The sequence below is a fragment of the Mandrillus leucophaeus genome, unplaced genomic scaffold (assembly GCF_000951045.1).
Source record: "Mandrillus leucophaeus isolate KB7577 unplaced genomic scaffold, Mleu.le_1.0 Scaffold144, whole genome shotgun sequence".
NCBI lineage: Eukaryota > Metazoa > Chordata > Mammalia > Primates > Cercopithecidae > Mandrillus > Mandrillus leucophaeus.
In genome coordinates this window covers 4,831,114-4,856,498 of record NW_012101410.1, presented here as the reverse complement: position 1 = coordinate 4,856,498, position 25,385 = coordinate 4,831,114, and the positions used below count along the sequence as shown (strand labels likewise).

The following is a 25,385-nucleotide window of genomic DNA, read 5'->3' as shown; positions in this document are numbered from 1 at the left end:
CTTGGTGTCAAAAACCAGGAGGCTGGATGAGATGGTTTCTAAGGGGCCCCCACCAGCTCTGATGTTCTCTGCTCTACATTTCAGTTTCACGAGGCACAGGTTTTCAGCTTTGTCTTCTTTACGGTGGCTGTCTTTCATTTCTTGAGACAGAGTCTCGCTCTGTTGCCCAGGCTGGAGTGCAATGGCATGATCTTGGTTCACTGCAGCCTCCACCTTCCAGATTCAAGTGATTCTCTTGCCTCAGCCTCCTGAGTAGCTGGGATTGCAGGTGTGCACCACCATACCTGGCTAATTTCTGTATTTTTAGTAGAGACGGGGTTTCACCATGTTGGCCAGGCTGGTCTCGAACTCCTGACCTCAGGTGATCCGCCTGCCTCGGCCTCCCAAAGTGCTGGGATTAAAGATGTGAGCCACTGCGCCCGGCCTTTCCTCATCATTTCTGAAAGCGCTGCGTGTGCACCACTCCTACCTTAGAAAAACAACAGCTATCATTTTTGAACGCTACTGTCATCCCCTCAAATGCATTCTCCTGTGTATATGAAGGTCAACAGCCTTTGTTCCTCGTGTGGATGATGGAGGTTATAAAACTAGACTCGTTACAGTCTCAGAAGGCACAAAGGAAATGCATCAAACCAAAAAAAAGGCCAGATTTCATTATCTGGCCTAGAATGTTTCTCCAGTCAAGACACCAAAATGACGCTCACATCCGTGAAGGTCAATTTCCCATTTCCTTTTTCTGTGAGTCCAATAAATGCCTGTTTAATTAGGTGCTTGTCCTCCACTGACCACAATGAGCACTCATGGAATCTTAGTTAATGAAATGAGGATTTATTATATTTTCCATTTTAATAAATAGTCGTCATCTTTGCATTGGGCCCCCAAGCCCTGGTAAAAATGAAATGGTTGTACGACCATTCAGAGGGAAAATGTTAAGCTATGTTCTTTAGTTACAAAAGTGAGTCTCTCCCCGTCCCACACCCCTACACCACCATCTTGCTGTTTAAAGGCCCAAAGCTGAATTTAATTTTCTTATTACATTGAGGTCTCACAGATGCCACAGACAGACATTAAGGCCTTAAAAATAAAAAGAAAGGGACAACAAAAAACAGAAACAGGTATAAAGAGTACAACAGGCTGGGCACGGTGGCTTGCACCTGTAACCCCAGCACTTTGGGACGCCAAGGCTGGCGGATCCCGAGGTCAGGAGATTGAGACCATCCTGGCTAACACGGTGAAACCCCATCTCTACTAAAAATACAAAAAATTAGCTGGGCATGGTGGCGGGCGCCTGTAGTCCCAGCCACTCGGGAGGCTGAGGCAGGAGAATGGCGGGAACCCGGGAGGCGGAGCTTGCGGTGAGCCAAGATCGTGCCACTGCACTCCAGCCTGGGTGACAGAGTGAGACTCCGTCTCAAAAAAAAAAAAAAAAAAGTACAACCGACATTTCCCCTATGCAGACACCACTGGCAGGTCTGCTCTGAAGGAAGCCTGGCAAAAAAGAAAGCCCAGACACATCCCCAAGCATTCTCCCCACTTTAAAAAATTCATTCATTCAGAGTTCTAGGGAAAAATGAGTCGTCACCATTTTTGTTCCCAAATAAGGAACAGAGAAAGCCTCAGGAAATCAAGGCTTAAGTAAAATCTATCTCCCCAGGCAGTTAAAGCTCTGAAACAAGATTAAAGAAACAAGGCAATGTCTAATGCTGCTTTTGTGATTTATTTTGAAAAGACTGAATTTAGACTTAAAGAATAAGGATCAGGAGACAAGCATTGAGGCTTCAGGCCCCCCATCCCTGGAAGGTGGCTGTTGGTTAGAACCCAGATCAGATTTCTAAAGATGGGCTTGTGGAAGCTCCCAGGAACAGCTCCCAGAAGGAATAGAGCCAAGGCGTGGGGCTGAGCTCGTCCCCTGGGCGGCAGTCATCCTCCATTCTACTCTGGCCTCTGCCCAGCATCCACTCCTGGCTTCTATCTGTCCCCGCTGGTCTCTGCTAACCTGTTGTTCATGATTGCAAAGGCTCCCACGCCCCCTGAGAATTCATTTTCCCGGGCCAGCGTGCTGGTCTGGTGGGGGCAGCCATTGGCCATCTCAGACAGTTGCTTCTGCAGGATGGCCAGCGAGGCCTTGTTGGCTGCCAGCAAGTCCTTCATGGAGATCATCTCTCCCGAGAGCCGGCGCCCGTCTGTGTCACTCTCTGCCACTCCGTCTGTCTCTATGGAGATATTGCAGCGGTTCCGGATGCTGCCTGGCATCACCACGTTCCTGCGTGATCGCAAGAGTCCTCTCTGGCATTGCGGGCAGCACCCGCTGTCCATTTTCCTCAGGATCCAGTTCAAGGACTGTTTGATGAGGATAGAGATGACATTGAACAAGGAGTAGATGCAGCAGACACCCATGAGGATGAAGACGAAGTTGGCAAAGCGATAGAGGCTTTGGCTCTCATAGTGGGCGTTCTGGCTGCTGACCAGGTCCCCAAAGCCGATGGTGCTGAAAGCCACGAAACAGAAGTAGAGTGAGTCAAAGTAGCTCCAGCCTTCGATGGGGGTGTACATGGCCGAGGCGCAGCAGGAGATGAGGACGGAGGCCGTGCATAGGATCAGCATGACATAGTACACGGAGGGCTTCCAGCCAGCCAGGCTGTCCACCTCGCACTGCCCCGCATCCTTCAGGCTCTCCTGGGGCAGGGCCCCTCGTCTCCGGAGCTGCCGCTGGTGGCACGACTTCATGATGTAGGCGATGACGGTGATCAGGCGCTCCAGGAAGAGGTTGAAGAACAAGATGGTGCTGGAACACCCAACAAGGCCGTAAAAGATAAGAAAGATTTTTCCACCTACTGTTGCCGGAGTTGTCATCCCAAACCCTGCAGGAGAGAAAAATGAGAGAAGAGTAAGAGAAATCTTTGCTGTGAATGGGGTTTGGGTCTTGGCTTTGATGGCTGGCAAAGGACCTAAAGAGAGAGTTTCATAAAATCACTCAGCCCTAGTCTTTTAGGAATGAGCAAGAGAATTCTTACCTGCTTTTGAACATACTAAGCGTTGTTCAGAGCTAGGCTGCTGAAAGCCCGTGTGGTGCTATTGTGCAAATCAGGAGAATAGCACCTCATCCTCACGGTGGACACAGCCAGCAAAAAATGGCTTGGTGATGAGAATGTGGGCTGGATTTCAGCCTCCCTTCCCTTCTCTGCTAGATGTCCTTGTACAGTCCACAACCTGAACAACCAACCCAACAGACCATGTTTAGAGAGAGAAGCAAAGGCTCATACAAAGAAAAGGCTTATACAGACTCATCAGAATTCATTTATTCTACACTTATTGACCTGGGGATAGAACTGTGGAAAAGACAGTTCTGGTCCCTGCCCTCATGGAGCCCTAGTCCGGTAAGATGATTATGATATTGTGTGGTAAGTGTGGTGCTAGACGGAGTACAGGGTTCTATGGGAGCTCCTAAGAGGGGAACCCATCTAAGAAGTGGGGTTTAGGAAAGATGAAGCAGGGAGACCGGAAAGCTAAAGAGCAGTTAGGCAGGCAAGAAGGGTGTATGTGTGTGGTGGTGGGATGGGGAAGTGGGGATGCTGCAGGCAGAGAAACAGCAGCCTCCCAAGGCACTGGGATTACGGGCGTTTCTAGCATACATAGAAATGAGAAATTTGCTCAAGATCTACCCATCTTTTAAACAAAATTCTTCAAACACACACTTCATGCTTTCGGAGTGACAACGGAAGTATTGGATGTTATACTTTTATAAACTATAAAATGTCTGTTTTGCCTTTGCCTCTAACTGTTCACAATTTCCACCCTCCTGACCTTTTACCTGTGCACACAGGCATACTGCTAAGAATGCATATTGTAGAACAATGGATGTTACTAAGAAAAACAGAAATAGAAAAGAAAGCGGTGATACACTCAGGATTTCTCATGAAGGGGCAATGAGGGTCAACCCACTCTCATCAGAGGGATGAGGGTTCCTTCCAAGCAAATGATTCAGTGAACATGAGAAGGCTAATAGGTGGGGGAAGGGGGGTTGGCATCAGAGTTACTCTGACTACAAACACCATTAAAAAATAAAAAGAATACTGAGCATGCCTCCCTGAGTCAGTTTCTTATTAAAATCAAACCATCAAACCTCTCTCTCACTCTCTTTTTTTAAAGAGATGGGATCTTGCTCTGTCTCACAGGCTGGAGTGCTGTGGTGTGATCACACCTCAATGCAGCCTCAAACTACCAGGTTCAGATGATCCTCCTGCCTCAGCCTCCCAAGTAGCTGGGACTGCAGCTGTGCACACCATGCCTGGCTAATTTTTAAATGTTTGTAGAGATGAGGGTCTTGTCTTGTTTCCCGGGCTGGCCTTGAACTCCTGGTCTTAAGTGATCCACCCTCCTCAGCCTCCCAAAGCACTGGGATTACGGGCATAAGCCGCCATACCCAGCCAAGTTTTTCCTTATTTTCAAGTTCAAATTTCTAACTTGGGTCCCATCATTTGGATCACAAGAGCTCTCTCATGATCCTCCCTCCTGATAATACCCCACTTGTCACCAAGCTGATACAGTTCCTTGTTGCTTCAGCTCGGTCAATGGCTGCCTCCCAGTGCACCCTGAAAGTGTTCAGACCAGACCTTGAAATGTGTGTGCTTTTGGGGTTATGACCTGCTGGTCTGCTCAAGTCAAGCCAAGAGGTCACTTTCTGTATTACCATTTAGAACTAAATACAATTTTCCTTTCTCAGCACACAAGGAGCTGCATTTGGGTAAGAAATTAACAGCAAGTAACCAGGAAACCAGAGGAAGATTCCGAGTGTAGCTTTTGAGCTAGATAGGATGGAATGGAATTGCCAGGATGATTTGGGAAGGGAGGATCGAGGGACAGAATAGTTCCATTGAGAATTACTTAGGGCTCTTCATGGTAGAGAGAGAATCAGACCATCATCTCTTCTCTGGGAACTCTTCAAAATCAAAGTCCCTCAGCAATTCTTGGCAGTGGAGGTTCAATGTAGACCCCAAAGCTGCAAGACCAGAGCGTACTGCTGCTGTAGTTACTAAACACAGGGATCTGAATGCAGTAAACACGCAGAAAAAGGGGGAAACATTTGTCTGGGGCCATTTATTCTAGAAACTGGATGAAGTCCATGAAAATAGGGAAGGTTCAGAAACACAAAGAGAGGTGTATGGGCTGGGGGAAGGTCCTTTCAGACAATTAGAAGAGAACATTCTCAGGTAGTCCTCACCTGTTTTAGAGGTGATTTAGTCATTCTACTCTCAGAAAGCTGAGCAACACGAGTTGCTATGGATTTACTTCCAGCCACAGTGATAGCAATAATTTACGGAGCACCTGTTAAGTTCAAGGCCCTGCATTACATGTCTGGGCCTCTGCCACGGTTTGAGTGTTTATGTGCCCCCCAAATTCATATGATGAGATCCATCACTCATAAGGTGGTGGTATTAGGAGGTGGAGTCTTTGGGAGAGGTGAGTATGTGGTAAGTGTGGTGCTCTCATGAATGGGATTAGTGCTCTTATAAAGAGGTGATTCATTCATTCCTTCCTCCATGGGAGGACACAAGAAGGTGCTATGTATAAGGAAGCAGGGCTCTTGCAAGATACTCAACCTGCATATGCCTTGATCTTGGACTTCCCAGTCTCCAGAACCATGAAAAATAAACCTCTATTGTTGATAAACCTCCCATTCTTTGGTATTTTGTTACAGCAGCCCATGAGGACTAAGACAGCCAAAGAAGATGACACAGACAAAGTCCTTGACCCCAGCATCCAAGGCTGAGACAAACTAACTACAAAACAAGCCACAGTGGGCTGGGCGCGGTGGCTCATGCCTATAATCACAGCACTTTGGGAGGCCGAGGTGGGTGGATCATGAGGTCAGGAGATCGAGACCATCCCAGCCAACCTGGTGAAACCCCGTCTCTACTAAAAATACAAAAATTAGCTGGGCATGGTGGCGCGTGCCTGTAGTCCCAGCTACTCGGGAGGCTGTGGCAGGAGAATCGCTTGAACCTGGGAGGTGGAGGTTGCAGTGAGCTGAGATTGCGCCACTGCACTCCAGCCTGGTGACAGAGTGAGATCCTGTCTGAAAAAATTAAAAAAAAAAAAAAAAAATCAAGCTGCTCTGAGTCAAGGGCCAACACAGAAGCACCATGGAGTTATCTGGGCTTCAGGGTCCCAAATGCAGCCTCGCTTTGGGATGAGTGACATAGGTAGAGACAGTGAAGTGCCGATGCCAGCAGACACACTTGATGAGCTGATTTTTCCAGTCAATGAGGTTTCTAGTGACATGTTCCAGAGATTTAACATTTCTAGATTCTCTTATTTATTTGGTTTTAACATACTCAATTGTGTTAAAGGAGGGATAATCATGACTTTTGGTTATTTACTGTTTGATGGATGACTGCCATCTCTCCAATCAGCAAAAATAACAGAAAATGGTACAAATGGTGGTATTTATGGAAGCAAAGGGAGACAGCTTCCTCATGTCTGCAGTTGGAGATATGAGAAGTGGTTTTACTACTCTCAGCGCTAAAAAGTGTGGAATTAAGCTAATAACGTAGGCTTTTCCATAGAAAGCCTCCCCTTTTTTGAGCCCCATAATGCTGAGAGTTGAAGATGGCTCAGATGGTGAATAATAACCCTCAGGGTCCTTTTCTGGTAGAGGAAAAGGGCTCAGGGATTATTATCAAAGGCCTTTCCTCTGCCAGGCCGTGTGCTTGTCAGCAACTCCTCACACCCACACTGGGCATTATTAGTCTACTAGTTGCATTTGACAAATGAGAAAAAGACTACAGAAGCTGAGTGGTTTGCCTAAAGTCATAAAACCAGAATCAGAACCTAGATCGGCTTGTCTCCCAGGCCTGTGCTTTTCTCCACCTGACTAGGCTGAGTATAGCTCACTGTCATCACTGTCAAGGGTACAAGACACGAGCAGAATGGAGGGAAGGAAATTAGCCAAGTGTCCATAGTTCAATGCTTTATACAGACACCCAGACCACAGTGGCTGCCAAACCTGGTACCAAAATCAGGGGGGGTTTGGCTGGGATCAGAAGCTAAAACCTTAAAATTTTCATGTACTAAAACATATAAAATATATATTTCTGAATGTATATATGTCTCTTCCAACAAATGATATAATTACATCAGTTTAAAAACCTGTTATGCCCCATGCATTTCAGTCTCCCCATATTTTGTAGGCATACAAATGAAACTGACAGTCACAGGTGGTGCTTTTCAATACCTAATATATTCCCTGTGCTTCAAGCCTGAAGTCATCTGATTGGTGTTCAGCCCCTGAGTCTGGGCACAGATGAGTGGATCGAGAAACAACGGTTCATGAGGTTGGCTTGGAGGCCAATGAAACTCACAGCTGATTTGGTCTAGTTCCCTTACATCATTTCAGACCTCTGTTAATGTGCTTGTAAATTCTAGGGCAGATTCTGGGACCAATCCCAGGCTCTCTGCCGTCCTTGGGGCTAGGAATAAAGCTACCAGGACTGCCAAGGTCCCAGTCAACCCCCACAGAACACTTCACTGAGCCCATGAAGAGCAGGCCCATAGTCTCCCAGCCTTTTATGTATATGCTGTCAACTACATATTTTTTTTCCAAATTCAATTAAGGTTAAAAAAAAAAAAAGTAAAAGCTTTTTATTATGGTATTTTTCAAACAGGCACAAAGGTAGAGCAAAAAGTGTAATAAACTCCTATTTTCCAAATTATCAACATTCTGTCAAAACCATGCTTCTCCCATCCCACCCCACCCCATCCCCTTTATTTGCTGGTGTATTGTAAAGTTAATCCCAGATAACATACCATTTCTTTGATGAACAAAGACACATCTTTAACTGCCAAGGGCTTTATTTTTATTAACCACTGTGCCATTACCATACCTAATAATATTAATACTAATTCCTTAATATCAAATAATATCCAGTCCATATTCAGGTTTCTCAAAATTATCTTTTTACGGATGATTTGTACGAATCAGCATCCAACAGGCTGCACCCACACTTAGCACAGCTCTTCAGCCTCTTTCATTCATTAACAGTCTCCCCTCTCATTTGGTATGCCCTTGATTTCTTGTGTCCTGTAGACTTTAATCAGATTTTTTTTTTTTTCTGGAAATACTTGAGGGTAGAAAAGAGCATTTTGTATTTCAAGAGTGTTCTTATATGCAGAGGCAACTCTCAAATGCTACACAAGGACATAAAAATTGGTATAAACTGTCTGGAAAGCAATTTGGGAATATGTGTCAGACACTTTTTTTCTGTTTTTATTTATATATTTTTTATTTTTCATTTTTATGGGTACAGAGTAGGCGTATCATGAGATATTTTGAGACAGGCATATAATGCATAATAATCACATCAGGGTATCCTTTTTATTCTGCTTTGTTTTTGTTTTTGTTTTGCTTTTAGGAATATATCTCCCAAATTATGACTAATGTGACCAATTATGCACATGGATGTTCACCATGTCTTTACTTTTAATAATGAAAATCCTCAGCAACCTAAATATCAGATAATGGGGAAATGACTAAATAAACTAGCCATTAAAATTGTATCTCTAACCAGTTCTCAATGACTGGTGAAAATGTTAAGTGGAAAAAAGCAGAGCAACTTTGTGTGTCTGCAGTGTGTCTGCAGCATGAGTCACGCCTGACATATGGGGCATCCTCATTAAATATTTGTTGGATGAAGGAATAAACTTTGTAAAATATATTTATGTAGCTATATACTGCAGCAATTAAAATGCTTTTGGCTGCCAGGAACAGCAAATCATAAATAAAGGTGGCTTAAATATACAGGGGCTAGCTCCTAGAACATGACATTGAGAGAGAGGGCAGCTCCAGGGATGGTTAATACAGTGGCTTTAGAATATGATGCATGAATCAAGACTGACTCCTTCCCAGCTCTGGCCCCACTACCATGTCAGCTGGCTCCCTTCACACCAACAGCTACAGGAACCGCTCCCTCATACACCAGTGTCCAGAGTCAGAAAAATGGTTTCCTACTTTGTGTATCCTTTCCAGAAATCCTCTGGCAAAATTGCCATTATATACCACTGACCAGATCAAGTTACAAGCCCACTCAGAAAACCAATTATCTATAAGACGAAGGGTTCCTCTGGTCAGGATTCATCAGATTCCCTTGGGGGAAGAGATGGACCCCAGAAGTGACAAGGTCTGCCACGGACATACATAGAAAAGGGAGAAAAAAAGAGAAAAATACACAAAATTATCAATCAGGTTATTTCAAGGTGATGATAAACAAGTGATTTAATTATTTTCTAATGTTTTATCTTTCATTACTTTTTAAAAAAACTAGCCAAGTGCAGTAGTGAGAATGGGGGAAGGAGTAGAACAAAAAGTGCTATCTGTAACTGTGAACAATCAATTGAAATAACTCACTACCTTCAGACCAGCCTCTTTCATTACTGTATTTTGCTTTTTTTTTTTTGAGACAGGATCTCACTCTGCTACTCAGGCTGGAGTGCAGTTGTGTGATCTCAGGTCATGGCAACCTCCGCCTCCCAGGTTCAGCAGATTCTCCTGCCTCAGCCTCCCAAGTAGCTGGGATTACAGGTGTGCATCACCACACCCAGTTAATTTATATATATATATATTTTGAGATGGAGTCTCACTCTGTCGCCAAGGCTGGAGTGCAATGGTGTGATCTCGGCTCACTGCAACCTCCGCCTCCTGGGTTCAAGGGATTCTCCTGCCTCATCCTCCCAAGTAGCTGGGACTACAGGCGCACACCACTATGCCTGGCTAATTTTTGTATCGTTAGTAGAGATGGGGTTTCACCATGTTGGCCAGGATGGTCTTGATCTCTTGACCTTGTGATCCACCTGCCTCGGCCTCCCAAAGTGCTGGGATTACAGGTGTGAGCCACTGAGCCAGGCCTCTTTCATTATTTTTAAACTGAGAAAAATATGTTTCTCAGTAGGTTTTCTCAAGTTGCAGTCAAACACCTGCACAGACACCTGCAGCGTACCTCTTGATTCATTCTTCTCAATACACTGAGGAACCAAAGCTTGACTTGCATATACTTTCCCACAACTTTTTCATGCTAACAGTTTAAACCTTCTCATGTGGGATGAAACTACAAAAGAATTGGAAGATCATTTTTTCGGTAAAAAGCCCCTCCAATTTCAACTGGGATGAAGAAAGGAGGCAAGAACAGACTCCTGTGGATTATTCTTAAGGGTGATGTGGGGGACGGGAAGTGGTTCAATGATGGAAGATGTAGAGGATCAGCAGGAGGCCCTGAGTTCTCACTGGGCCCATTGTATTTATGGGGATTAAGGAACCACAACTCTTCATGACCTTCATGACCTTCTAGCCCAAGCTTTTCAAGTTACTGGTGGGGAAACTGAGGCATCAATAAGCCAGACAATCTTCACAAGTTGTGGAGGCTTGGCTGAATTCAGATCTCATGTCTGCAATGCAGACTTCTCTCCTCTCCTCTTCTTGCTCGTGGTACATAGTTTCCAAAGATTATTTCAAACAAACTGCTCCCATCCTTGTAAGCACTTGCAGTTCTTCCCATTAAGAGAGGAAGCTTATTTTCTCTCTCCTTGAATCTTGGATGGCCCTGAGACTTGCTCTGGCCAGCAGAATATGGTGGGAGTGATGCTGTACTAGTTCCAGGTTTACACTGTCAGAAGCTTAGGAACTTCAGCTTCCTCTCTCTGGATCCCCTAGACACCATGTAAGAAGGTTGACCGCTCAGCTGCAGAGACAGGCCCAGCCATTCCTAGATGAAGTGCCAGGCACGAAGTAAAGCCCAGCCAAGGCCACAGCTGGATGCAGTCACAAGAGTCAGCAGTTGACACTGAGTTGAGCCAAAGAACTGCCAGCTGAGCCCAGGAAATTCACAGAATTGTGAGATACATCCATGGTTGGTCAAACCACTCATTTGGGGAGGTTTGCCACATAGCGATGGATAATGAAGTATCTTCTGTCTGGGACTTTCAGTGTTTTCAACAGGCACCTCTTTCCCTCTATCTTCCTCCTCTTCTTCAGCTCCCTGCTCCATCCTCCATGGAAAATTAGGTGTGAGGGACTTAAAGGAGCTTCAAGAGGAGGCCTGCAAGGGATGTGGAATTTAATGGAGGTGCAACTTGTAAATCAAGCAAGCTGTTGAGCCTGTTTGATTTTAAGGACCAGCCTCCAATTGAGGGCAGGGGTAGGAGGAAGAGAGCATTCTATTGTTGATAAATATTTGGCTGCTTCCCAAATTGGGCTATAAGAATAGTGTTTCCACAAACTTTTTTGTACATGTCTTTTTGAGATGAAGTAGAGACCCCTCTTAGGAGCCTGTTGGCCCACTCCCAAATCCACAAGCATGGAAATAAAAGAAAATCTTGAGTTCCTTTAGGGGACATTCCAGTTACCTAGGTATCCCTGAGAAGGAAATGAGCAACTTGATGACCAAGAAGGTAGTAGTAGCTTAAAACAATAGCTAAGGAAGCTCAAGTCACAAGAGTTTTGGTTCCCTATAGAAACTAAAGATAACATCTTAATATATGTCTCCGAGTTGTTTTTTCAGAAACCTGGATCCTCACCAAATGGATCCACAGGCATGTACATCTCAGATAAGGGGGAACTGAGGACTGAACTCTGAGTGCTATTCTTTGTTCTACAGTTCTTCCTGAGCATCCTGGAGGAGGTCATGCCCATTAGCCAGAGCTAACATTCTTTTTTGCTGACCCCACATTTTTATTTTATTTTATTATTTATTTATTTTATTTTTTTGAGACAGGGTCTTGCTCTGTCACCCAGGCTGGAGTGCAATGGCACGATCATGGCTCGCTGCAGCCTCAACCTCCTCAACCTCTGAGGCAAGAGGTTGCCTCAGCCTCCTATGTAGCTAGGGTGTACAAGACCAAACAAAACCAATTTTTGGATTTCAGGTCTATGTTGCCCAGACTGGTCTCAAACTTCTGGGCTCAAGCAATCTGCCAGCCTTGGCCTCCCAAACTGTTGGGATTATAGGTGTGAGCCACCATGCCTGGCCTGACCCCCAATTTTTAAACAAAGCTTCTTTTCCTTAACTAATTGTAAATCGGAAATCTTTGAATCTACCTGATATGGTTTGGCTCTGTGTCCCCACCCAAATCTCACCTTGTATTATAATCCCCACATGTCAAAGGAGGGACCTGTGGGGAGGCAGTTTCCTCCATGCTGTTCTCATGATAGTGAGGGAGTTCTCATGAGAGCCAATGGTTTTATTTATTTATTTATTTATTTTTGAGATGGAGTCTTGCTCTGTCTCCCAGTCTGGAGTACAGTGGTGCGATTTAAGCTCACTGCAAGCTCTGCCTCCCAGGTTCACACCATTCTCCTGCCTCAGCCTCCTGAGTAGCTGGTACTACAGGTGCCCGCCACCAAGCCCAGTTAATTTTTTTTGTATTTTTTTTAGTAGATACAGGGTTTCACTGTGTTAGCCAGGATGATCTCGATCTCCTGACCTCGCGATCCACTCGCCTCGGCCTCCCAAAGTGCTGGGATTGCAGGTGTGAGACACTGCGCCTGGTTGAGAGCTGACGGTTCTATAAGGGGCTCTTCCCTCTTTGTGCTTTCTCTTGCCTGCTGCCATGTAAGACGTACCTGCTTCCCCTTCTGCCATGATGGTAAGTTTCCTGAGGCCTCCTCAGTCATGCAGAACTGTGAGTCAATTAAACCTCTTTTCTTTATAAATTACCCAATCTCTGGTGTTTCTTTATAGCAGTGTGAAAACGGACTAATACACTACCTATGATCTGTAAGCCCCTGCTTCAAGATATCCTGCCCTTTTAGGCCAAACCTATGTATAATCTTCATGTATTGACTCACAATTCTGCTTGTAACCTCTACTTTCCTGAAATTTTCCCTTGCTTGCAAATCATTGGGAAGTTTGCGTCTTAAGCATGAGCTGCCTGATTCTCCCTGTTTAGTGCCCTGCAAATAAACACCCTCTTTTCTCCCCATTTCAAACCCTGGTGTGGATGTCTGGCTTTACTACACCAGGCAAATGGACCCCAGTTTAGTTCAATAACATTTTGGTGACCATATGTACACATTTCTCTTGGATACATATACTTACGAATGTAATTGATGACTCACAGGATATGAATATGTTCAGTGAAATGGATGTACAAATTTACCCTCCCCTCATCAATGTTTGAGCTTCAGTTCATATTCTCCATATTCTGTTTGAATTTTTAGAGGTGGAGTCTCAGTCCATCACCCAGGTTAGAGTGCAGTGGTGCAATCGTAGCTCACTGCAGCCTCAAACTCCTGGACTCAGGTGATCCTACTGCCTCAGCCTCCCAAGTAGCTGGGCGACACGCATCCTGGTGGATACATAGTGGTTTTCATTCGCATTTCCTTCATGTCTAATCAAGTTGAACATCCTTTTATAGGTTTCACAGTCATTTGGATATTCTCTTTAGCACCTGCTCACTTATTTTGGCCATTTCTCTTCTTTATTATTGATTTCTAGGTGACACAGAAACATTGAAGCTCTAGGCCTTGAGTGAGGCTTGGAAGGGGGCAGGTTTGCTGGGTGAATTTACTGCCTCATTCATGCAAGGGCAGTGGGTTTCACACAATCAGCTTGGCCAGCCTTTTATCTTTCACAACACTCATTTCTCTGATTGAAAATTATTTCTAGGTTTTTTTTCCTAGCCAATTCACTCTGTGGTGCACATTCTGATGACAATGTTGATCGTGCTTAATAGTAACCTCTTTAGAATGGATTCCAAAATAGACACTTGCATGCCAACTGCCTCTCAGGTATAAATTGAAGTGAACTTATGCAAAGCCACCACACTATAACACTTTATGCTGAAGTGTTTTACGGTAAGTGACCACTCAGATAATATGACAACATCAAAGCAATACAATAACATTAGTGTAACACTTTACACTGAAGTGTTTTATGGTTAAGTTACCACTCAGACAATACGATAACACCAGAACATGCTCATGTTAACACTGTATCAGGATTTAAATTTGACAAGCCAAGGTTTGGGTCCTATAATTGAAAGCTATAGTTGTGCACCAAAGGCTTACACGTTCTGTAGGAAATTAACAATTTCCGGTCACCTCATACTCGAGGAACCCCTGTACACCTATAAATCTAAGGCAAGGGTACAAGCTGGTGACTCAAAATCCTTTTCCAAGCCCTTCTATAACTCTTTTTTTTTTTTTTTTTTTGAGATAGAGTCTGGCTCCATCACCCAGGATAGAGTGCAGAGGCACTATCTTGGCTCACTGCAATCTCCACCTCCAAGGGTCAAGCAATTCTCCTGCCTCAACCTCCCACGTAGCTTGGATTACAGGCACCTGCCACTACACCCGGCTAATTTTTGTCTTTTTAGTAGAGACGGGGCTTCACTATATTGACCAGGGTGGTCTGGAACTCCTGATCTCAGGTGATCTGCCCGCCTTGGCCTCCCAAAGCAGTGGGATTACACGTGTGAGCCACCACACCTGGCTCCTTCTATAACTTTGTAAAGTCAAACTTTTCCCATCAAGAACACTGCCCACTGAGTTCTGCAAGACAGAATGATGCCAGTAGGCAGAACTTAGTTTTGTCTCTGTGAAATTTCACATTTCTCCATGTTTGTGTTCATCATGTGAAAGGAAAATAAATCTTGGGGCTCCCAAATCACTAAACTAAAGGGAAAAGTCAAGCTGGGAACTGCTCAGGGCAAACCTCCCTCTCATTCTATTCAAAGTCAGCCGTCTGCTCACTGAGATAGATGCATATCTGATTGCTTCCCTGTGGAAAGGCTAATCAGAAACTCAAAAGAATGTAACCATTTGTCTCTCACCTACCTGTGACCTGGAAGCTCCCTACCCACTTCCATTCTTCCTGCCTTTGCTTAAGTTGTCCCACTTTTCCAGACATGTATTAATTGATGTCTCATGTCTCCCTAAAATTTATGAAACCAACCACCCTGGGCACATGCTGTCAGGACCTCCTGAGGCTGCGTCACAGGTGCGTGTCCTCAACCTTGGCAAAATAAACTTTCTAAATTAACTCAGACATGTCTCAAATGTTCAGGGTTCACTATCATAATCTGTCTTAAACAAATCAAAAAGAGCAGACTTTATGAATTATGAAAATCAAGGTAAGGATGTCTCTCCTTTGGCATCGTTCCTTCTTCACCAACACCACCGGAAAATCACCAACAAGGAACAATGGGATGTGAAACTGGCCTTCTCTGGCCTCTATGAGTTTTCCTTCATAGTCTACCCATGTGCCTTGGGGCTCCTGTGTGCAGAATAAATCCGTTGCTCAGCACAGTCCCAGCCCTACAGAGAAGAGCCTCCCCAAGGAGGGGCTCAGCAGGTCTGTGTCCTCTCTCCTAGCTGGAAATGCGCTGGAGGGATTGGTGACACCATTAGGCAAGTGAACTGGTGTTGACCAGGAGATCACGTGAAAGGAAATTAAATTTTGGGACCCCCAAACGCATTTAGCCAAGGGGAAAAGTCAAGCTGGGAACTGGGTCGGGCAAACCTGCCTCTGCCTTTTGGTTCCTAAACAAGACAGCTACAAGATGAAAGCTACACGCCTCCCCCATATTTTACCCACAAGGAAATTCCTAGTGAGCTGTTAAAATTTCACCATGGCAATGCAAATTGATAGCTTATCTTTACAGGTGCAGTCAACCCTGCCCACCAGACACAAATGCATATCTGATTGTTCCCCTGCCCTATTGTGTCTCTGTTATCTGACATAAAATGCAGATTCCCTGCATTTTTCCTCTGCCCCATTTGTTTATATCATCTTATGTAAAACATGCAGATTCACTGTGCCAGACAAAGGCATGAATGTCTATTTTTCCCTACCCTACTCTTAAAGGAAAATTGTATACTTCTCTATTGTGCCCTTCCCCTTAGATTTGGAGCCCTCAAAATAATCTTCAGAGAAAGGCATAGACCTGTCTCCCTGGCACGCGTCCTCTACTTTGGCAAATAAATCTCCTAAAATGAGGCCGGATGCGGTGGCTCACGCCTGTAATCCCAGCATTTTGGGAGGCTGAGACGGGTGGATCACCTGAGGTCAGGAGTGGGAGACCAGCCTGGCCAACATGGAGAAACCGTGTCTTTACTAAAAATACAAAAATTAGCTGGGTGTGGTGGTGGGCACCTGTAATCCCAGCTACTTGGGAGGCTGAGGCAGGAGAATCACTTGAACCTGGGAGGTGGAGGTTGCAGTGAGCTGGGATTGTACCACTGCACTCCGGCCTGGGCAACAGAGTCAGACTCTGTCTCAAAATAAATAAAAAATAAATAATAAAATGATCGGGGCTCATAATTTTTTTTTTTGATTGACAATCATATGGGTAAAACCTTCTCTTACTTAAATGCTTGGATGATTTACTTCTCAGGGGTACCTAGGTACCTGGAAATTCCCCTGAAGGAACTCAATTATTTTCTTTTATTTCTACGCTTGTGGATTTGGGAGTGGGCCAGCAGGCTCCTAAGAGGGATCCCTGCTTCATCTCAAAAAGACATGTGCAAAAAAATTTGTGGAAACACTATTCTTATAGCCCAATTTGGGAAGCAGCCAAATATTTATCAACAATAGAATGCTCTCTTCCTCCTACCCCTGCCCTCAGTTGGAGGCTGTTCCTTAAAATCATCTCCGTCCCCGGCAGAAAAAGAAAGTACAGAATGTTAGAAATTTTAAGAAACCTAACTTTTGGGAGAGCCAGAGTGGTGATGAGAGTCCCTTAAAGAAACTTAAGGTAAGGAGAGACTGGGACAAGTAAGTACCTTGAGATACGTGTGCTAGGAGCTGTGTGGAGAGGGAGGAGGCCCGTGGGGAGGTCCAGAGGGCATCTGTACTTCACTGGCTACCGAGAGCCTGTCTGCAGATAAAGTTTATGAGTATCCTAAAGAAAATGCTTACAGATAAAGGTTTACCACATGAGGGTCAGGGGTCCCCCATCAATGCTGACTTCCTCTAGGACATCCTCGTTTCTCATGTTGAGAGAGGCATGGAAGGAAAGTGCTGCCGTGACAATCAAATAAGGCAGCATTGAGTATTCCGTAGGTTTCAAACACTGTGTTGAGAGCAAGGCGAGGAGGTAGTAGTGAGATGATAGTTTCTGCCCTCCAGGAGTTTCAAACCCGATCCAGGAAATAAAGTACTAGAAATAACAAACAAGAAGGCGACCCACACAAGGCAGTGTACAAAATCAAGTCAACTCCCTTTCTGAGTCACCTGCAGACGACATCAAAGATATCTGCTCAACCTAAAACTTCTTTAAACTTCATAAAAACTTCTGCCAAGCTTCAGAGAGGATGGAAGATCTGATTACATCTTTACTTGCAGTATTTAAAAATTAACTTTTTAGTTTATAAAAGTTAACTTTTAGACTGCAAATAAAAGGTGAATGTATCGGTCTGTTCTCATGCTGCTAATAAACACATACCTGAGACTGGGTAATTTATAAAGGAAAGAAATTTAATGGACTCACAGTTCCACATGGCTGGGGAGGCCTCACAATCATGGTGGAAGGTGAATGAGGAGCAAAGTCACGTCTTACATGGAGGCAGGCAAGAGGTTATAAAACCATCATATCTCATGAGACTTATTCACTACTGTGAGAATAGTATGGGGGAAACTGTCCCCCCCATGATACAATTATCTCCACCTGGCCCCACCTTTAACAAGTGGGGATTATTACAATTCAAGATGAGATTTGGGTGGTGACACAGACAAACCATGTCAGTGAATAAAGTAGAAGGAAACTTAGATCATCTGGGACAAAGGTCCTAAACTTTAGTATGCCAAGAAATCCCCCCAGGAGTTTGTTAAAAACTGGGATTTCTAGGCCTTACCACCAGATACTCTGATTCAGGAGGTTGAGTGGGACCAGAAAACCTGCACTTTAAACCAGTGCCTAACAGTGATCCCATGCAATGACCACAGACCCCACTCAGGGAAATACCAATGAGCTAGAGTCACGGCACTGGGGTAGACAGGGTTGGTTTGTGGAAGGCAACAAAAGTCAAGTCTGCCTGGGAAGAGTCTAAAGAACGGTGTCCCTATTCCCCAACAAAACCCAGCGAAGGATACAATATCTCTGGGGTCCTGGAAGCAAAAACAACCCTCACTTTTTTTTTTTTTTTTTTTTTTTGAGACAGGTCTCACTCTGTCGCCCAGGCTGGAGTGCAGTGGTGTGATCTCGGCTTACTGCAGCCTCAACCTCCTGGGCACAAGCAATCCTCCCACCTCAGCCTCCTCAGTAGCTGGGACTATAGGCACACACCACTATGCCTGACTAATTTTTGTATCTTTTATAGAGATGGGGTCTTGCCATGTTGTCCTGGCTGGCCTCGACTTCATGGCTTCAAGCAATCTGTCCGCCTCAGACTCCCAAAGTGCTGGGATTACAAGTGTGAGCCACCACACCCGGCCCCTCACTTCTTTTGTATGTTAGTATGTGATGCAGAAAAGATTTCAGATGGTACAGTATGTAAAATGAGCTATCTTCAGAAGTTCTGGGTTAACCGTGGAGACTTGTGGCCGACAGGAAAATAATTGCTCCCTTCTCTTCCTTTGGATGGAACTGACTTGCAAAGTATTCAAGGACCTTCTACTTCCTACACGTTGATAAAGGAAGTGAACAGAGGAAAGTGCTACTTCCCAGCCAATACACCTTCTGCCATGTGAGCCAGGCAGGTGCTAGTCCCAGTTAGTCCCAGTTTATTTTTGTAAAGTGAGGTTTGGGATTATAGGCAGGGGGTGGGGGTAGGAAGAGGAAGAGGGAGATGCAGAAACGTGATAGAGAATTGAGGTGGTCACTTGCGAACCGGCTTTCGGCAGGGGTGTTGGCTAGCTCGGTGGACTGCCTCGGTCAATGAGCGGGCCTGGGTCCTCAGTGTTCTAGGCAGTATTTTCTAGAGTGGCACCTTAACCATTGGTATCCAAACCATCTGAAGAGCTTGTTTAAATGCAGATTCCTGAGCCTTACCTACAAATCAGCATGTCTGGGATTGAGCCCAGTTCCCCGCATTTAGAACCATGATTACCCTATAGCTGGAGAATCACTGTTCTGGAGTTTTCCATTCAAGACAGGGTTGCTCCATGATTTCATAGACTGGCAATTAAGTAATTCAATAAATGTTATGCTTCCAGGATAACTATACTCTTTATATCTGTGTTACCTAGTGGTGAGAAAAGCAATGACAATAGATCACCTTTGGGAAGTTCTTCCTTTGCTCCTGGCCTATTGGTTCGTGACTGCAGTACGAGGGTTAAACCTCTCTAGGTCCCTGAGCACAAAGCTGTTTGACTGTCAGAATTGTGCCATAATGAGGACAGTCATGATGACAGTCTGTGCACACAGAGTACTTTTCAGAGCCAGGCACTGAGTTTGGTGCTTCCCACAATCCTCATGCCAACCTTGAGAGGTAGGAACCCTTCATCCCCCTTTCACACTTGAGGAATCTGAAGTACACAGAGGTTAAGTAACTTGCTCAAAAATCATGTAGCTAGCTAGTTAGGGCCTGGGTGCTAGTGCAGACCCAGTTAATGACCTAACTGTGTCATGCCCACAACTTATTCTGGTTGTCCCTTTGGTAAAATGAGGATAGGGTGTCCCAGATGAGCTCTAAGGACCTTCCAATGTCAATATTCTAGTGATTCTAGTGATTTGGGTGTGTGTGTGCAGGGCATGAATCAGAGCTCATTCTGCTCATGCCATCACCCCAGGATTCCGGGGAGGACCTACTCAGCCTCTGCAGCTCTCCTTCCACAGGCCAGGCAGGTAGACCCACAGTCTACCCAGATAAATAAGAAAATTTCTTTTTTTTTTTTTGAGATAGAGTCTTGCTCTGTCACCCAGACTAGAGTACAGTGGTGTGATCTTGGCTCACTGGAACCGCCACCTCCTGGGTTGAGGTGATTCTCCTGCCTCAGCCTCCCAAGTAGCTGGGATTATAGGTGCCTGCCACTACATCTGGCTAATTTTTGTATTTTTAGTACAGACGGGATTTCTCCAAGTTGGCCAGGTTGAACTCCTGACCTCAGGTGATCTGCCCGGCTCAGTACCCCAAAGTGCCGGGATTATAGGTATGAGCCACTGCACCCAGCAACCCAAAGAAAATTTGTATCTGTAACTCTTCTCGACAAAAAATATGTTACAGGCTGATGTAAAGCATATTAAAAGTTGCCAGGCAAGCCAAAGCGAACGTATTTCCACTCTATGCCTGAGCTATCATTTTGCCGCAGTTACCGCTATCAATACAGAGGTTACCAGTTCTTCCCAAAGTTAAGGATATTCTTGGAATTTGATATTTTTAGGGTTATGACTCCTCTCTCATTTCCATCACAGTAAAGCATCTCTGACAAAAGATTATGAACGTAGCACAGATTAAACTGCTTTCCAGGTAACTTCTGAACTATGGGGATGTTTCTAGACTATTCAGCAACAAGTAATTTATAAGTGAAAAATAAATTATGGCTATTCTAACTGTACAAGCTAAAAGCTAGGGAACGACAAATAGAGATGCTTTAAATCATCTGCATTACTACAAATCACAGTAGTTCTTGTACACAGAAGTAACAAAAATTGGCTGCATGGGAATCAGAGTGCATCAGCTCGCGAAGAGGAATTTAAAACATTTCATTTCCCTGAGAGAGTCACTGCATCTCGGGGGCATTTAGTGCTGCGTTTTCTGCTTTCACAAGCTTTCCCTCCTCACAGTCAGCCAGGATGATGGCTGGAATGAATGCCAGAAGCAGTAAATGCTGTCATTATTTCTGATTTTACCCTCATTTAAGGTGAAAAACAACGTGATTTACTTATCTCAAGGAGGTGTCCCAATTCCAGTGCTTCTTAACTTCTAAAATTGTGAAACTACTCCTTAAAAGCAAGCAGATATAATTATGTTCTCTCTTGAACTAAATTGCCCTCCCTCAGACTAAGCAGAAATGGCTCAATTAAGTAGAATGTTACCAACGCAGGGCATGTAACTGATAAAAGGTGCCTTTGTGCGTTTTCCTTCAACGTGAGTGAGAAAATCTGGCTCTGAGACATTTTGAGGAACGATGACTATATCTTTATTTTGGTGGACTTCTGAGCCAAGTATATGTGAATCTGCCTGCCTTTTTGAATTTCTTGCTGCAGAGGACAGGTACACAAGGCCCCTCTGGGGAGCTGGTAGTCGGTGTAAAGAGCAGAAGATGAGCTATACTTCTTGGCCTAGGGTGGATCCCAGCCCCACCCTGATCAGCACTCTCCCCCTCCCCATGGCAGCCTCTTGGGCCCTGATATGGTTTGGCTGTGTCCCCACCCAAATCTCATCTTGAATTCCCATGTGCTTTGGGAGGGACCCAGTGGGAGGCAACTGAATCATGGGAGTGGTTCTTTCCTGTGCTGTTCTTGTGATAGTGAGTAAGTCTCACAAGATCTGACGGTTTTAAAAACGGGAGTTTCCCTGCACAAGCTCTCTTGCCTGCCACCATGTAAGACATGTCTTGCTTCCCCTTCGCCTTCCACCATGATTCCGAGGGCTCCCCATCCACGTGGAACAGTAAGTCCATTAAATCCTTTTTCATGGATAAATTACCCATGGGTAAGGGTAATGCAAAATGAACAGTGTGAAATGAATGAGTACAGTGTGAAATGAACGAGCAGTGTAAAAACAAACGAATACAGGCCCCTTTGTGGGACCCTCATGCTTCCAGAAATCCCATTTGAAAGTCAAAGACCTACAAAGAATTAGTGGCTCTCTCACCTTTTATGGTTTTACTTAAGTGTCCAGAATACAGCATGGCCCAGGGATACAAAATGACAGAATCATAAAGGCTTGAAATAAATGTGTTATTTACAGTATGTGTTCCTTCAGTCTGTAGCTCTTTCCTACAAAATCATGAAATTTCCTATGGTACTACTGAACCACTAGGTATACTGCATTACCTACAATCTCCAAGAAATGTTTGGCAAACACCTCACATTTGCTATGACAGTAGCTCTAGGGAACCAAGCCTGGTAGAAAATTAAGTTTTTCTTCTCTCTTCTCCATTCTCTCCTTCTTTTCTAGTCTCTCTCTTCCCTTCTTCCTTCCTTCCATTTCTTTAAAAGAGTCTTTAAAGAGTTACAACTCAAACCTCATTCTTTTTAGAGGCACCTTCTGGGCATAGCTAAATGAATCACTGTTCTGTAAGAAACGGTTCTCTGAGGGGTTTCTTTTGGGGCCTTTCCTTAAAAATGTTAATTTTAGTATTATTAGTGTCAGAAAGAAGTTGTAACTTTCCTTTGGCCAAAGCCAGTATGGATCCATTCTTTAAAAGCATTGTGACATTTGTGGGACACATGGGATGGGTATAATAAATGAGCTGGCGGAGGAAAAGTTAAAAAATAATGTAACGCGATGGCATTTTAGTTAGTCATGGGGAAAGGAGGAGCTGATTCATTATGATTTATTTTTCCACAAAGGGAACAGAGACTGAAGACAGACACCTCCCATGAACTCCAGGCTGCTACCCCAAATGCCAGGGTCTTTGGTAAGTGACTTTTAAAAGTGGAAATGTGGGCCAAGCACAGCGGCTGATGCCTGTAATCCCAGCACTTTGGGAGGCTGAGGCAAGAGGATCACTTGAGGTCAGCAGTTTGAGACCAGCCTGGCCAACATGGTGAAACCCCATCTCTACCAAAAAAACACAAAAATTAGCTGGGGGTGGTGGCACATGCCTGTACTCCCAGCTACTTGGGAGGCTGAGGCAGGAGAATCACTTGAACCCAGGAGGCAGAGGCTGCAGTGAGCCAAGATTGCACCACTGCACTCCAGCCTGGGCAACAGAGTGAGACTCCATCTGTAAATAAATAAATAAATAAAGTAGAAACGTGAAGTTAGATGGAACTGCCAACTCAGTTAGCAAGTGTGAAGCACCCAGTGCAAACCACAGTTCAAGTTCATCCTGCACCTGATGTGCTTTGTGTCAGTCACACCGTTATGCTCAGTGTGGTCTGACTTCGTGGCTCAAGCATGTGGCTAGGAAAGGGCAAAGTCATTGTTATCCTTTGGGCAACAGAAAGAGGAATGAGCAGCTGCAGATGCAGAAAGAAGGTACTAAAGAGAATGATTTAAACCTTGAACCATATCTCAGAGGCTCTCCTATCTGAGTGCCTTTTCACCACAGGATTCTGGGAGTTGGGACAAAGGGATTTTCTTCTGATGACATAATTTCTAGTTTTACTGGCAAAAACAGGCTCTACAATGAGTTCACCTAACTTGTGCTTCTCTTCCTTAATAATTGTTCTGTGACTCTACTTTTTTCTCCTACCTGCATCTGGAATGTTCCTTCTCCTTGACAAGCCATTCGTGTTCTTCATTTCCACTTATTCATTCAACAAACATTAATAAAGCATCTACTACATGCCAGATACGGAGTTCATTGTTATCAGTAAATAAGACATTACCTCTCAGCTTCCTTAAACTATATTTCTTCCAGAATTTGCACATTGTTTCTCCAGCAGTTTCTGCTTCATTGCCAACATTTTTCATGTGTTTACTGGCCCTTTGTATTTCTTCTTCTGTGACTTGCCTACTAATGTTTTTAGCCCACTTTCCTATTAGGGTATTTATGGTTTTTCTTATTGGTTGGTAAGAGCTCTTTATATATTTTTAAGAAAGTTAACCCTTTGTCTTCTATATATGTTGCAAATATTTTCCCCAATTTGTGTTGTTTTTATTTGTGCACAAATGTTTTGTTGCTACGCTAAAGTTTAATTTTTGTTTAGGTAAATCAATTTCTTTTATTGTGGCTCTTGGCTTTTGGGGTCACAGAGAGTAAAGTCCTTCCTTCCTTACCCTAGGAACACGCCAGTATTCACTTATGGCTGTGCTTTTCAAAAACAATGTAATATTTAATTCCTTGTTAACTGCAGGCACGTAACATTTAAAAAACAGTTTATTTTTCTTATCACTATTTTAAATTGAAATTTCTATTGAGATAATTACAGACTGACAGCAGTTGTAAGAAATAATGCAGAAAGATTCTGTTTATACTTTACCCAGTTTTCCCCAATGGCAATATTTTACAAAACTACAGCATAATATCACTACCAGGATATTGACATTGATACAATCCAAAGATCTTTTTCCTTTTCCCCTGTTTGACTTGTGCTAGTGTGTCTTTAGTTCTCATAAGCAGGCTCTTCAGCACCATCTTTGAATGGTCCATTCTTTCTCCACCCTCCTGAAATGTCACTTACCAGAGACAAAATTCTTCTGTTTCTGGATTTTATGTTTTGTTTAATTGATCCATTGTCTATGCTGAGGCTGGTACCAAAAACGCAGACAGTTCTTTTTTTTTTTTTTTTTCTGAGACAGGGTCTCACTCTGCTGCCCAGGGTGGAGTGCAGTGGTCACTGCAGCCTTCCCCTCCCAGGCTCAAGTGATTCTCCCCCTTGGCCTCCCAAGTACCTGGGACCACAGGTGCGCACTGCCATGCCTGGCTAAGTTTTTTGATGTTTTGTAGAGACTGGGCCTTCTTACATTGTCCAGGCAGGTCTGGAACTCCCGGGCTCACACGATCCTCCTTCCTGGGCCTCCTGAAGTGTTGAGATTTCCAGGTGTGAGCCACCATGTCCAGCACAGTTCTCCTTTTTCTTTTCTTTTTCTTTCTTTCTTTTTTTTTTTTGAGACGGAGTCTCGCTCTGTCTCCCAGACTGGAGTGCGGTGGCCGGATCTCGGCTCACTGCAAGCTCCGCCTCCTGGGTTTATGCCACTCTCCTGCCTCAGCCTCCCGAGTAGCTGGGACTACAGGTGCCCGCCACCTCGCCCGGCTAGTTTTTTTGTATTTTTTTAGTAGAGATGGGGTTTCACCGTGTAAGCCAGGATGGTCTCGATCTTCTGACCTCGTGATCCGCCGGTCTCAGCCTCCCAAAGTGCTGGGATTACAGGCTTGAGCCACCCCGCCCGGCCCCAGTTCTCCTTTTCTTAATGCTTGTGAGGGCTCTTCCCTCACCTCTCTTCTCTTCCTCCTCCTTTTCCCTTTTTCTTTTCAAAGATGCCCTTGCTTATTTCATGTTCAATTTTCCCGATGAGCTTTAGAATCATTTGGTTAAATTCCAGAAAAGATATTTGGATTGTGATTGGGGTTGCCTTATATTTAGAGATTCGTTTGTGGAGAAATGACATCCTTACCAAACTGAGTTTTTCCACCAAGAACACAGTGTCTCTCCATTTATAGAAACCTTTAAAAAATGAGCCTTAGTAGAATGTTGTAATTACTTCAAATGAAGTCTGTACAAATCTTGTCACACTGATTCCCATTTCATAGCTTTTGTAGATATTGCAGATGGAATCTTTTCTCCCACCATACATATTTTTTGGTTGTTTTCTTATTACTGATTTTTTTTTTTTTTTTTTT

The 25,385-nt window shown here is 44.3% G+C and overlaps 1 protein-coding gene across 1 annotated transcript in view; it reads right to left on the bottom strand.

Moving 5' to 3' along the window:
• Positions 1–1,643: 1,643 nt before the first annotated feature.
• The window catches only part of KCNK13 (potassium channel, two pore domain subfamily K, member 13), a 145,746-nt gene continuing 122,004 nt past the window's right edge, over positions 1,644–25,385 (bottom strand). Inside the window, exon 2 of the mRNA XM_011974312.1 lies at positions 1,644–2,861. Coding sequence (XP_011829702.1) covers positions 1,969–2,861 — 893 coding nt within the window. The 3' untranslated portion in view covers positions 1,644–1,968. The remainder of the gene's footprint in view (positions 2,862–25,385) is intronic.